This window comes from Ixodes scapularis, unplaced genomic scaffold (genome assembly GCF_016920785.2).
Source record: "Ixodes scapularis isolate PalLabHiFi unplaced genomic scaffold, ASM1692078v2 PGA_scaffold7__128_contigs__length_106722199, whole genome shotgun sequence".
NCBI classification, from domain to species: domain Eukaryota; kingdom Metazoa; phylum Arthropoda; class Arachnida; order Ixodida; family Ixodidae; genus Ixodes; species Ixodes scapularis.
In genome coordinates this window covers 104,452,752-104,467,387 of record NW_024609882.1, presented here as the reverse complement: position 1 = coordinate 104,467,387, position 14,636 = coordinate 104,452,752, and the positions used below count along the sequence as shown (strand labels likewise).

The 14,636-nt window shown below is 47.7% G+C and overlaps 1 protein-coding gene across 1 annotated transcript; it reads left to right on the top strand.

Moving 5' to 3' along the window:
* LOC115326352 lies at positions 1 to 897 on the top strand. Its single transcript, XM_029987177.2, has one exon. The coding sequence runs from the start codon at positions 1 to 3 to the stop codon at positions 895 to 897; it is 897 nt and encodes a 298-aa protein (XP_029843037.2).
* The last annotated feature ends 13,739 nt before the right edge of the window (positions 898 to 14,636 follow it).

Here is a 14,636-nt window from a genome sequence, read left to right as displayed (position 1 = left end):
ATGAGCCCCGACAAAAAAGAAAAATGGAGGTGCAAAGTTTGCCGTTCTAAGAACAGTCGTGCTGATATAGACGGGGTCGATGCTAGCTCTGACTCGATTTTGTCCTGCGAAACCACGACACTCGCGGCGCAAATCTTGACCATCAACGAAAAGCTAGATTCAATACTTTCTCTGAAGGCTAGCGTAAATTTACTGCTCGAGCTTCCCGCAAAGGTGAATGAGCTCTTGCTCCTCAAGCCTACCATAGATCGCATGAACGTGACTGTGGAGGAGGTTCAAACTTCCATTTCCTTCCTAGGAAAGAAATACGATAGCCTCCTCGCCACGGTGTCTGCTCATGCGACCGACATGAACGAGCTGCGTACGGAAGTGGCTTCACTAAAGGACACGGTTTGCGAACAGGCACATACTATCCAAAGCCTCCAAACCGAGATGAACGACGCTGACCAACGCGGTCGCCAACATATTATGGAAATTCATGGAATGACCGTCAAACCCGACGAGGCTCTCCCTTCCATCTTAGCGGGGCTGGCAGACAAGCTAGGAATTCCGGGACATCAACCAGCTGATGTCGTGTCGGTTTTCAGGCTACCAGGCAAACGATCTATAAAACCACCTATTTTGGTCAAGTTTACATCTGTAGCCACTAAAGACAAATGGATGCAAGCTCGCAGCAAGCTCAGGCAATTTTCTCGTGACAATCCACCCGAAAGGCTGTATTTCAACGACAGCTTAACTCAGACCAACAGAGAACTTTTCTGGCAGGCACGTACTCTTGGAAAAGAACGCGGTTACAAATTTGTGTGGGTCAAAAATGCTCGAATTTATGCCAAAAAAGATGAGGGCGCTTCTCCGGTACGGATTCAGCAGAGAAGTGACCTGGACCTAATCACATAACCGACATGGCTAGTTTTTTACAGTACGCCGATTTTCTCTCGTTTAATAGCTCGTTTTCTTCTTCTTCAACCGACTCTTTCATGGTCTTACACATAAACATTCGCAGTATTCGAAAATACTGGGATGAATTTAAGACAGTTGTTGATCAAATGCGGGACCAAATTTATGCAATTGTGCTAACAGAAATCAATGTCAGTGCTGATCATCTGTCACAGTTTAATATTTTAGGATTTCAAAATTTCTTTTATACACGTACGGCCAATTACTAGAGGAGGAGGAATCGGCGTATTTATAAAGAACTCATGGTCAACAACTCAAACTGATGTCACATTTCAACACTCGGAGAGCTTGATGCTAAAGGTTTCTAATTCTAACTATGCGGTTTGCTTGCTTGCTCTTTACCGACCTCCTTCGTCCAACTGCTCTGGCTTCTTAGAGGAGCTGAGGGAAAATTTGAGAGAATTGTCTAATGAAGCACATTTATATTTGGTGGGAGATATCAACATTGACACCCTGAAAACTTCCAAAAATTGTGTTTGTGATTATTTATCACTACTTGCCGAGCATGGAATCATACCTACCATTCAGAGTGCGACCCGCGAAGAAGTATTAAATGAAAATCTTGTATCATCCTGCCTAGATCATGTAAACGTACGAGCTCCAGATGCTTCCATACACTCCGCTGTCATTTTACAAAAGCTTGCAGATCATTATTTTGTCGCATGTAAATGTGTTTTTCCCTCCAGAAAAGGTAATAATTTCGAAAGTGCGTGTCGTTTAGAGCGGGTTGACTTCAACACTTTTGATCGACTAATTAAAGAATATGATTGGAATGAATTCCTATCCTCGGTTAACAGCACGAACCTGTACTCAATGTTTGTAGACATCCTTAGAAATTTCCGGGAGTTATCGAAGACCGTTGTATATGTTAAAAAACGCAAGCCCTCACTGCCCTGGCTCACCCCAGATATTCTTGAAGCTATAAGTCACAAAGAAAAACTGTGGAAGAAGTTTCGGAGGTCCCCCAACAATGCCTCTCTCGAACTAGAATGTAAGATGCAAAGAAATCGAGTCAATGCCCTCATTCGGTCAACGAAGAGAACCTATTTCGCTAAAAAAATATCGGACGCTCGTTCGGACTCCAGGAAAACTTGGACGGTCGTCAATGAGCTTCGTGGCTATCTAAAAAAGAACGTAACTGAGACATTACGCAAACACTTTGGGACTGATATGGCGACTACTGTCAACGCGTTTAATAATTTTTTCGCTAACTCTATTACTGTGCCAATTGATAGCGCGGTGGATTCGACAACCGGAACTCCGTTTCACTATGAATCTGCTTTCCTTCCTTCTCTCTCAGAAGCTGAGTTGCGGTCCTACCTGTTTGGATTTAAGCGATTCAGGTCGGCGGGTGTAGACGGCCTTACAGTTAGAGACTTGTGTCGGAATTATGACTCTTTAAAAAGCGTGCTCCTCGTTCTTATAAATAATGTTATAGAAACTGGTAATGTGCCTGATGACCTAAAACAGGCCACAGTTGTTCCTCTTTTCAAAGGTGGCGCACAAAACCAAGTGTCATCCTACAGGCCAATCTCAATACTATCTTGTATTTCACAGATATTAGAAAAACATATTTTTATTGTTATGTCCGGTTTTCTCGACAAATACAATTTAATTTCGCCAAGTCAATACGGGTTTGTTGCTGGTCGTAGTACAACTAATCTCCTTGAGAAATTCTCAGATATTGTGCACTCTTCCTTCGACGATAACATGTATGTGTGTGCCCTCTTCGTTGATGTAGCCAAAGCGTTTGACACCGTGAACCACAACATCCTCTTAGACAAACTCTATAGAATCGGCTTTCGGGGACCATTTCATACATTGCTCAAGAGTTTTCTTTCAAATCGTACACAGGTTGTTTCAGTAGACAATGTCCGCAGCTCTCAAGTTTTCCTTACTTCTGGAGTTCCCCAGGGCTCCATTCTTTCTCCTTTACTATTCAACCTCTACGTAAATGACATTTCTGCGGCAACGACAAATTCAACAATTTTTCAATATGCGGACGACACTCTTTTGTTTTCTCGGCACCTAGTTTACCAGCGTGCTATGGAAATGCTTCAGGCAGACGCAACCAAAATTATTGACTGGTTTTCGGCAAACAAGCTACGTGTAAATGCTTCGAAAACAAAACTGATCTGCTTCCGTAATCCTTTAAAAAATGTCAGTTTGACTTTTCCACTATTCCTTCACAGCTCCAATTGTCCATGTTGTAATTGTAGACCTGTCGAATATGTTAGTTCAGTAAAGTACTTAGGTATTCACTTTGATTGTGATCTTACATGGGACACTCATATGTCTTACGTATGTCAACGGTTGAGGAGCGTGTCGTGCATGATGTACCACATTAAAGGTTTTATACCATTGTCAGTTAGAAGGAACATAATGCACGCCTTAGCTTACAGCGTACTAAGGTACGGCATAACTGTCTTTTTCAATTGTTCACTATCCTGGCATTTAAGAATTGACCGAGTTTTAAAAGGGATTCTAAAAAGTGTCGCATACAACAGCGACTTTTCATCCAATGCTAACCTCTTCGCTTCACTTGAGTTGCCGTCTTTTTACTCGCTTTTCCTTCAAACTGTCGTTTGGCGCCATTTCTGGGAAAGTGATTTCAAACTCGCGTCTACTCCATCTCGTGAACTCAGATCTGTTCCACGTTTCGTCACTCCTAGGGTGAGAACTCACTATGGTGAAAGTCTGCGCACATTTTATGTCCCGAAAATTTTTAATGGTCTTCCAGAATCTCTGCTTTCCATTAACTCAAACAAAATGTTGAAAAAATGTCTGAGAAGCATGTTCTCGGATGTGCGAAAACAGTGACCATCCATCTTCTTTTTTTCTACCTTAGTTTTATAAGGTAATCTTCTCAGTTCACTGTTTTGTTTACACGTTTTGAGCTATCATTAAAAACGTGATTGTAGAATTATTTTGTACCTCACTAGGATTTTTTTTCTTTTTTTCTTAATGAAAATATAAAAAAACATGAAAAACTTTTTTTTATGAAACTAATCGTGTAAGTAAGTTTTCAAAGTAACTGTGACTGCGCATATCTTTCATTCTTTTCTTTTTGGAAAGTATAAAATGCTTCTTTTTTCCTTAGAAAAGCAATACTGCAAAAAAAACGCGCGCGTCCTTTTTTTTTTTTTTTTTTTCTTGAGGAAATAAGTTGGCCTTGGCAGTTCGCTCCTGCTTCCGATACGACTACGGTCTTCATTGTATTCTCGGGCTACTGTATTTGCGTATGTGTGCGTTTATTTTCTGATGAGACTACGTGTTTTCCTGCACTTTTTCAAGACCGACAGAAATGTGAACTTGCGCCTGGAGCAGAACATGTCATCGGTGTGTGATTCGTGTTTGTACGTGTGTGTGTGTGAGTGTGTGTACGTGACAATGTGAACATTTTCAATAAGCTTGCTGCAACTGCTGGGTCTAGTCCCACAAGCCCTTGAGGCTTTGACAAGACCTGGAACTTGATCCTGACTCTAAGAATTAGTTATTAAAGATTACTATTACTAAAGATTACTATTAATAAGTTGTACCACACGGCTATTAAGCCCCTCGTAAACATTGGGGCCGCCTGTTCGATTATGGGGCGCTGTACGTCGAATTGAAGTTTTGGGGTGTATTATATGGGACAAGGGGTGTAATAATACACCTTTTTTTCTGAGAGTGTAATGTGTAAATGTATAGGCAGTTCATAGCAACCATTTATGCCCGACCCATTATATTGAGTTTTTTTTTATATAAAGGTTATATGAATAAAAAGTGCTCTTCCTAAATTAAGCCGCACCACTGTATGTACAATAGCGTGTAACGTTTATGTATGTTTTCAGCAAAAGAAAAGGATGCATTAAGAAAAGGCCAATCATTTTGTTTCCTCTTTCTTAGAGCTTCTTTCACGTACACGCAAAATGTGGGTGTCTACGTCTAAAAGAGTGGAATTGACATTTCCTGCAGGGCTGGAAGGCCTGACTCAGTTTGGCTAGCAGCTTGAAACCTATGGGAACCTGGGGAACTGAACCACAAGAGTGAGAGTGACACCCGCCTTGCACTTCCTGAACGATGGCACCATGAGGAAGGGGGGGCTGCCCTAAAGGCAGTGATGTGATTAGCCTAAGCCATTTTGGAGTAGCTCTTGGAGCAGCCAAAACAGTGCTTTGGAGCAGCAAAAGTGGCCTTTGGAGCAGCCAGAACAGTGCTCTGGAGTAGCCAGAACAGTGCTTTGGAGCAGGAAACGTGGCTTTTGGAGCAGCCAAAACAGTGTTTCGGAGTAGCGAAAGTGGCTTTTAAAACAAAAATTCTTAGAAAAAATTTGCATTTTAGTTTAAGTGCTGGACAAACGAAGGACCCATTGTGCTGTGATGTGACGGAACTCGCCTTTTGTGTTTTTACTGCTGAGAGATCCCACAAGTGTACAGTGTTGTAGGCGTTGCCGAACGATTCCGAAAAGAACGCTTGCCACCGTTTTACTGGTTCCCGACGTGCCAGATTTTCGTCAAAAGTAAGCAAACGTAAAACAATGAATTGCAAAAGTACCGGCTGGTGCCTCTGTCGTGCAGTCATGTTCACATGCACGTGAGGGCAACATCAGCAGGCTTGCAGTGCTTCGTATGTGCTTCGTCGCGCAAGCGGAGAAAACGGCTGTTGAATCGAAATCGGAACAAAGCCACTCCGCTCCGTCGCTAACTGGTTCCCAATATAGTATGCGAAATGTAACTCTCCAGCATACGACAAAACAACACTCCAGCGGCACGTGCTTGCCAGACCGGCAGGTGACGTACAGTGCTAATCAGCTTGTCTATAACGCACGAGCGTGCGGATTTCTCTGGGGAGCGCTAGACTGGTAGAATTCGCGGAAACTAAGCTAGTCACGTGGCGCAACATGGAACGGCCCTCTCGAGGGGTGTCCTGCCCACTCTATCAGCTGGCGGCGAACGCGGAAGGCTGCTCGCGCGCTTTTTACAAACATCATTGCTCGAACAATAAACAAACTAAAGCATGAAGGCGAATCAACGATGTCAAGAACAAAACAATCAAAACAAGAACAAAATATATCACGAAGCACTTTTATAGCTTATCAAGCTGGTATAAGGCTTGCTACTATGCAAAAAACCAAAGTATATCAATTGACCGGATTTAACAGGACTGCGCATAGTATCGAGAGAGTCCTACAGGACAAAAGCACTGATCGCCGACAATGACACCGCGTTCACCGCCAGCTGATAGAGTGGGCAGGACACCCCTTGAGCGGGCCGTTCCATGTTGCGCCACGTAACTAGCTTAGTTTCTGCGAATGCCACCAGTCTAGCGCTCCCCGGAGAACGCCGCACGCTCGCGCGTTATAGACAAGTGTGATTAGCGCTGTATAATATAAAGACACAGGAGAAAAGAACCTGAGCGCATCGATGCAAGACATCGCGAGCCAGGGTAAAAAATTTCTTGAAGCGCTTTGTACAACGACTGAACTCGAGACAAACAAGCGCGCTGCGTGGGTTCAGCGTGCAGACACTGCCTTCTTTGCTTTAGATCACTTCTCTTTACCAACTTTCTTTCGTAGCAAATTTTCCACGTACCGGGGTCCCCTTCGAAAGAAAGCCCACCGAGAGGAACATAGGTAATCATTATTTCGACAAGCAGTCTTTGAATTAAAGGGGCACTTGCACGAATTTGAAAAACAGCCGTCGTGTTCAGAAATAAGTTGAATGTGATCCAAACTTTCCTTAAATGATAATTGCACATTTGTATTTTGAGCCTGATCGCTGTATTTTTGTTTATAAACGGCCCATTCTGGCACGCGCTCGGAGAGCAGCCAACACAAAACACGTGACATTCGCCGCAATCGTGACGTAGTTCGTATCGGAACGAACAAAGCTTCGGGGAGGCTGATGTCGAGAAGATGTCCAAACATTTCCAGCCACCGAAGCGGCTGCTTTCGTACGAATTTTGAGTGACGGGTTAATCCTCTGTAATCTTGTAGGGGGACAGTAACGACTTCTCGGAGACACAAAGGACATTCTCGGAAGGAGGGGACCTCTTCCTTCCCCTTTTCTCTCGTGGTGGCCGGAGAGAGAGAGATTTTGGGGTTTAATGGCGCAAAAGCTACGAGGCCATCTGCGCCAAACTAGTTGTAAGGATCATTGTACTAAAGGAAAGGTTTTACAAAAGACGGACCAAAAGGCTAGAGTCGGTGTAAAAGGCCAATACTGCTAAGAAATTCCATTACTCGTTCAAAAGAGACTAGAGGATTATCTCCCACAAGGAGAGCAGGATGAAATGGGATCTGATATTGGAAAAATTCAGGGAAATGAATGCGCCGTTTGGGCTGAAGGCCGGGACACAGCCACAAGATATGCAAAACAGTGAGCCTGTCACCACACTGATCACACACAGGTGGATCTTCTCCCGAAAGCAGATACCTATGAGTCATAAATGAGTGTCCAATTCTTAGGCGGCACAACAACGTTTCATGAAGTCGGCTCTTGCATGAAGAGCTTTCCCAAACTCCTAATGTAGGTTTGGTAACATGAAGCTTGTTATCGCACTCCATGTCCCATTCCAATTGCCAAGAATGAAGAATTGAGGACTTCACCAAGGGCTTAATATCTTGATAGGGTAGACAGGAGAGCGATTGTGGAAGGTTCCCAGCAGACCCTGCAAGTTTGTCGGCTTCTTCATTGCCATGAATGCCAATGTGACTGGGCACCCAACAAAATTTTATATTTTGACCCCCATGCAAAGCAGAGTTAAGTTTATATCGAATTTGTTGTACAAGCATATTTTTAGTATCTTTAAGAGAGCAAACTGCAAGAATCACACTTTGAGAGTCAACAAACAGGACTGCCCTTAGTATTTTACTATTGATAATATATTCAATCGCCATTGATACCGCATAGAGCTCCGCAGTAAAAATGCTGGCGATACAATCAAGTCGTTGAACCTTGGAGAAGCTTTCAGAATACACAGCACAACCGACAAAAGAGGAGGTCTTGGCACCATCAGTATAAACATGAAGATAACCATCATACTTATTTCGCAGTTCTCCAAACTCTTGCTTAATTACAGCATGGGAAATGCCGTGTTTGTTGAACTTTGCGAGAGACCAGTCGGATTCAACTCGCTGTGTTTTTCAAGGTGGAATACCGTTGACTTTCCGAACGAGGACGACCTGGTCCAGAGAAAGGTCCAGCGAGGAGCGAAGATGTTCAATGCGGAAGCTTAGCGGTCTTACAATGCTTGATTTATTTTCAAAAAGGCGATAGAACCTTGACCTTGTGAGGGAAGAGTAAGTTGGATGCTGAGGGTCGGCCAGAATCTTGTAAGCATATGTTAGACTAAGATATGTACGTCGTTTGTTCAGGGACAGCTCATTGGATTCTGCATACAAACTGAGGACGGGGGATGTCCGGAAAGCTCCTGTTGCCAGTCGCAAGCCGAGATGGTGAACTGAGTCCAACATCTTAAGGGCAGAGGGCCGAGCCGACCCATACACTACAGCACCATAGTCAAGGCGGGATCGTACAAGGGCATTGTATAGCTGCAGGATACATTTTCTATCAGACCCCTAAGACTTGTGAGATAATACTTTCAGGTTTGTCGACTGAAGGCATTTTTGCTTCAGCGCTTTAAGGTGGGAAATAAAATTAAGCTTTCTATCAAATATCACACCAAGAAATTTGTGCTCTTTCCTAACAGGTATAGGAGTTCCATTCAATTCCAGGGATGGATCCAAAGAGAGCCCACGTCGCAAAGAAAAGGGAACACACACTGTTTTTGAAGCAGAGAACTTGAACCCATTTTCGTCGGCCCACTTGGACAGTTTCTTTATGGCTAACTGCAACTGGCGCTCACAACTAGAAAGGTTACAAGACGATGATGAAATCTGTATATCATCAGCATAAAGAGAATATGAAATAGAGGGTGGCAGCAGTTGTGCGAGTGAATTCATCGTTAGCAAAAACAAAGTAACACTTAAAACACCCCCTTGAGGGACTCCATTTTCTTGAACAAAGGAATCAGATAGGGCTGAGCCAAGACGAACTTGGAAAGTCCTGTCTGTCAAATATTCCTTTATGCTTCGCAGCATACGGCCCCGGATATTACAGGCATACAGGTTTCGGAGAATCCCATACCTCCACGCTGTGTCGTATGCCCTTTCTAAGTCGAAAAAACCGCAACACAGTGCTGCCTGTTTACAAATGCCTCCAGTATCACAGTCTCCAGGCGAACTAAGTGGTCAAGGGTAGATCGACCTTGGCGAAAACCACATTGATTGTTATCAAATACCCTCTGACTTTCTAACATGTAGACCAGTCGCCTGTTTATAAGCCTTTCATATGTTTTCCCAAGGCAGCTTGTTAGTGCAATGGGGCGGTAGCTTGATGGTTGTGAGGGGTCTTTGTTAGGCTTTAGGAGGGGGATGATATGTGCGTGTTTCCAAGCCCGAGGGAAACATGCCTTTTCCCACAAAAGATTAAAAAACACGAGAAGGTTTTCAAGGCATTCTGGAGAAAGGCGGCGCAGCATTTCATAGTGAATTCCATCGGGACCAGGGGCAGAAAGCTTTGTCACATTAAGAGCCATCTCAAGCTCGCATCGCGTAAATGGCTGGTTATAGGACGCTGAATTTCCTCCTGACATGACAACTTTTTGTCGTTCCGCACAAGCTTTTAACCGTCCGAAAGTAACACTGTAGTTGGCCGAACTAGATGAATTATAAAAATGTTCCCCAAGTATGTTGCCAATATCTTTTAGTGATGAAGAAGGGGCATTAAACGTTGGAATGGCAAAGCACCTGTAATCCCCATTTACTTTCCTGTATCTGTCCCAGGCCTCTTTGGCTGGGACAAAGCTGGTTAAAGAAGAGAGATACTTCATCCACGACTTCCGCTTTGCCTGCTTCCTAGTCCAACGAGCCTTGGCTTTTCGTCGCTTGAACTTGTGGTCGGTTTGCCTTGCTGCATACCCGACCCGGAGGAACAACACGGAGCCAACGGTTTCAACAACAAGAAACTACATTTAATTGGACATGGACAAGACGATTAACATTGCAACCGGCGGTGCCGGAGTCCAGGCAGCGACTCCCCATGCGCCGCCTCTGATCTGTCTTATCAAGGCGGCGCATCCGATGTGCGCGTGGCTGGCGTGACGTCGCCGCCACGCGGGAAAAGTTCGGCTTGAGCCTCGCAGTCGGGCAACTTGGCTTGGGAGCCGCCAGGGTGCCCACACTTCCCCCCCCTCAAGCTTCGTCCGGCATGTCGATGACGGAGACGTTGTGGGCGTCAGGGGGTGGATGGCGCTGTTGGGCGGACTGACGTTTAAGTCCGGCCGGCGCCTGCTGGACGAGCGCGGCGGCTGCTGGCGAGCGCGGCGGCTCGGTCAGCTCCAGCTTGTCGCTTGTTCGGGATCAGGGCTCCACCAGGTGGCTGCTTTGCCCGTGGTCCTGTAGAGGGTGGCCGCGGTCCACGATGAGACCGGCCGCCGTGTCATTCAGATGGCGGGTATGGCGACGGTTTTGTCCATGAGTCAGCTTCGTAGAAAACATGGAAGCAGACGACATGGGACTCAGTTGAGGGCTGAGCCTGACATTATTTTCGGACCCCTTCCAGAAAGTTTGAAATAACGGATCTGAGGTGGGCACACAATCTTCTCCCCCCTCTCTTGAAAAAGGGGCAGATCCGTGGAAGTAGAAAACTACCCCCAAAATGCGAAAGAGGCCAAGGAGACAAAAAAAAAAAGTTCCTCTCTCTTTGGTGTCACCGACGTCGCAGGTTATACCGCCGCCTTGGTGGAGACAAGGGGGTTTCCGGAACGGGACTGCCGTCAGTGTCGTTCCGGTCCTGCGAGGAATCTTCGTCTTCTGCTTGGAAAAATCGTTTAAGGTCGGTGACATGAACAGGTCCGGTTTCCTCACTAGACTCACAGTTAACTAGTTTGTAAGTGAGTGGCGAGCACTTTTCACGCACGCGAAACGGACCTTCCCACCTGTTGGCGAGGGAGGCTGCGAAGCCTCGAGCGGCGTCACTCAGTGGGTGAGTACGCCGGAGTACAAAATCTCCCACCTCGAACTGCAAGTCACGTCGCCCCCGGTTGTACTGTTTAGCCTGCTGTACCCGGGCGACGTCGAGATTTTCTCTGGCCTCTCGAAGGTTATCGGAGAAGCGCTTTCGCAGGTCCTCTGCGAACTTCACGTAGGGGCGAGGCCTTCCTCCAGACTCTGTAGAAAGGAGGCTGTTAGAAAGCGGGAATGCGAGCTCCTTGCCGAAATTTAATTGGGCAGGAGTGAGACCCGTTGACCGATTAGTGGTTGTACGGGTCGCGAATGCCAGCTCGGGCAGTTTCGCGTCCCAGTCCTTGTGGCGCTCTGTGTAGGCCACTAGCATCATCTTAAGGTTTCGATTTACCCTTTCCGTGATGTTTGCTTGCGGGTGGTACGGGGAAGTTCTTTTGTGTTTGATTCCCAGTACCGCGCATGCGTCCACAAACACCTTACTCGTGAAATAGGAGGCATTATCGCTTACAAGCTGTGCAGGAAAGCCAAATCTAGCGAATGTTTCGAGTAGACACTCCCAGATTTTTTGCGAATCTAGCTTCCGCAATGGAAATAACTCAACCCACTTCGTGAAGTGGTCGGTTACCACGAACAAGTACTGATTGCCCCGGGTACTACGTGGGAAGGGGCCCATGACGTCACAGCAACAAATCTGCCAAGGGCTCTGACTCGCGATTGGTTGCATGAGACCGGGGGGCTGGCCACCACGTGGTTTTGCCTTCTGGCACACCGAGCAGCTACGAGCGTATCGGAGCACATCCTGCCTCATGCCTGGCCAGGTAGCCATTTGGGATAACTTTTCGTAAGTCTTGCTCCCACTGCTGTGTCCTGCCAAGGCAGAGTCATGCATGTATCGGATGAAAAGCTTACGTAGCTTGCGGGGTATCACGGTCCGGAATGTCGAGCCATCCGGATCGTCGTCGGCCTGGGGGATGTAGCGCAGCAGGAGGCCGTCGTCGCTCATCAAGTAGGAGTCGAACTCCTCGTCACTTGGGCGGTCGACTGGACCTCTTGCTGCCAACCAAGCGGACACGCGTTGGCAGAGTCCGTCATCCAGCTGCGCCTTGCGAAGCTCCTCGCGGCTCACCAATGTACCCCACCGTGAATCTGGGGATCCTTGTGTCGTGGCCGCGACGGTCACCAAGCCATGGGTATCCTGCGAGTGTTCCTCGGGAAGGGGAGCACGAGAAAGCGCATCAGCAACTTTGTTAGTTGACCCCGGGCGGTACACAATGGAGTAGTCGTACTGTTGTAGCGTAAGCGCCCAACGAGCAAGACGTCCAGCTGGATTCTTAAGTCCCCTTAGCCATGATAGCACTAAGTGATCAGATTGAATCTGGAACGTTGCGCCATCTAGGTACATATCGAAGCGCTTCAAAGCATGAATAATGGCGAGACATTCACGTTCTGCGACACTGTAGTTGCGCTCGGCTGGAGTTAGCGTGTGGCTCGTGAAAGCAACTGGCCGAAGCACACCGCCATACTCCTGCAGCAAGACAGCACCCAGGCCACAGTCGCTTGCATCTGTCTGCAGAACGAACGGCTTGTTCAAGTCTGGGAGCTGTAAACAAGCGTTGTCAGTCACGGCTCTTGAAAGGGCTGCGAATGCGCATTGTTGTTGTTCGGCCCAACACCACTTGACGCCTTTTTTTAGAAGGTGATTGAGCGGTTGTGATATCTCGGAACAGTGTGGAATGAAATCCCTGTAGAACGCAATCATTCCGAGGTATCTTTGTAGGCTCTTTACGTCATGTGGGCTTGGGTATTCCGTTAGCGCGCGCAACTTATCTTCATTAGGGCGGAGCGTGCCGTTATCCACAACGAATCCGAGGAGGTTAATCTTGGGCGCGGCTAACTGAACCTTTCCGGGATGAATCGTGAGCCCAGCATAACGCATTCGCTCAAGTACAATGCGAAGGTGCTCGACATGCTCTTCGATAGTTCTCGAGAAAACAACCACGTCATCCATGTATGCCATGGCAAATTCGTACTTCGAGTTTCCAAGTACAACATCCATCAGGCGTTGAAAACTGGCTGGAGAGTTAGACAAGCCAAACGGCAGTCGGGTGAACTCGAACAACCCTCTGTGGCAGATGAAAGCCGTTTTTGGAACGTCTGATGGGTGAATCTCGATCTGAAGGAACCCCCGACTGCAATCCAGCGTTGTAAACACGGTCGCGTTACCGAGCGCGTACATCACGGAGGAAATGCTGGGGAAAGGGTAGCTGTCTCGTACGGACACATCGTTAAGCCGCCTGTAATCCACACAGTCTGGCTGTTCCGTCTTTTTTCGGGGCGAGAACAACGGGGAATGCCCAGGGGCTCTTCGACTCACGTACTGAACCGGTGTCGATCATTTCCTCGAGCGCCGCATCAAGGAGTGCCCTTTTGTGGACGCTGATCGGTCGAGGGTTGCACCTCCGAGGCGGCGCGTCACCGGTTTCAATACGGTGCAGCAGAATGTCAGTCTTTCCAGGTGTTTCCGTCAACATCGGTGAGAAAGACTCCAGGACGGCTTGCAGCTCTTGCTTCTGCTGGCTGCTTGCGGGGCACTTTCGCAACGATTCTCGAACGCCGGCAGGCAAGACGTCTGGCACCGTGGTGAAGTGGGCTGCAGTGGTCGAGTTAGGGATGCAGTCCTCCCTTTTGGTAAATGGAGTCAGCTCCGGTTGTTGTCCCAGCCGGTATCCACCACCAGAAAAGTCGAGTGTCATGCTTTCGCCTGTAATGAAATCTCGGCCCAAGATCACGGGTACCACAAGTCCTGGCATATAAAGAAATCGCTGACGCCGCTTCTTTCCATTAAACCGAATCTGCAGCCTCACGGCTCCTCCAGCTGTTATCGCTGTACCAGAAGCTAGCTGCAAACGGGTTTCGCACTCCCGGAGGCTTATCTTTTTTGCTTTGCAGAGTTCGAAAACGAAATCCCCTATGAGCGAGATAGCGGCCCCGGAATCCAAAAGTGCGGCAATGGGAAAATCGAGCAGAGATATTGTCATGCGCGGTTCAATGATGTTAGGCTCGGGCTGGATTCGACATACCGATGGAATCTGTGCCGCGGCCTGACCGCTCCCAGGGACTGCACCGGCCGTCGGCGAGTGGCTGTCTGGTTTCAGCGTCGCCGGCCATAGTAGTTTCCCTGGTTGTTTTGGTTCCGGCCCTTTGCCGCCGTCTCGTGCCACCTCTTGTTTGTAGTGTCCAGAAGCCTTGGACACTGCTTTCGGTGATGGCCGGGCTGCTCGCACTCGTAGCAGCAGTCCGGCGACAGTTGCCTGCTTAGGCCACCCGCACCGAGGTGCCCGTCGGACCGCCTCCAGTGATCGGATAAGGAACCACTATGGGAGGGCCTCCACCAGGCTTGCGACTGGCTGTTGTGGGGAGGGCTTGTTCCGTTGCGGCGGGGGTCAATGCTGCTGGGCTGCGGGTTTGCGACCGCACCGTGCCAGTTTTCGCCAGCACTTGCAGGAGCAGACTGATGAAGATGGTTCGCTTGAGTGGTGATCTCCGTTGGGCCCCAGCTTACGATAGGGCACGGCCAACGACCTCCCACCTGTCGTGGCGACCCCCGCCCGAAACCCTCACGGGCCTCGCTGTGACCTCCGGGGACCTCTCGGGGAGAGTTAGGCGAACA

What these genes read in the sequence shown, in the direction of transcription:
- LOC115326352 (XM_029987177.2), top strand. Translation starts at nt 1, where the DNA reads ATGAGCCCCGACAAAAAAGAAAAATGGAGGTGCAAAGTTTGCCGTTCT.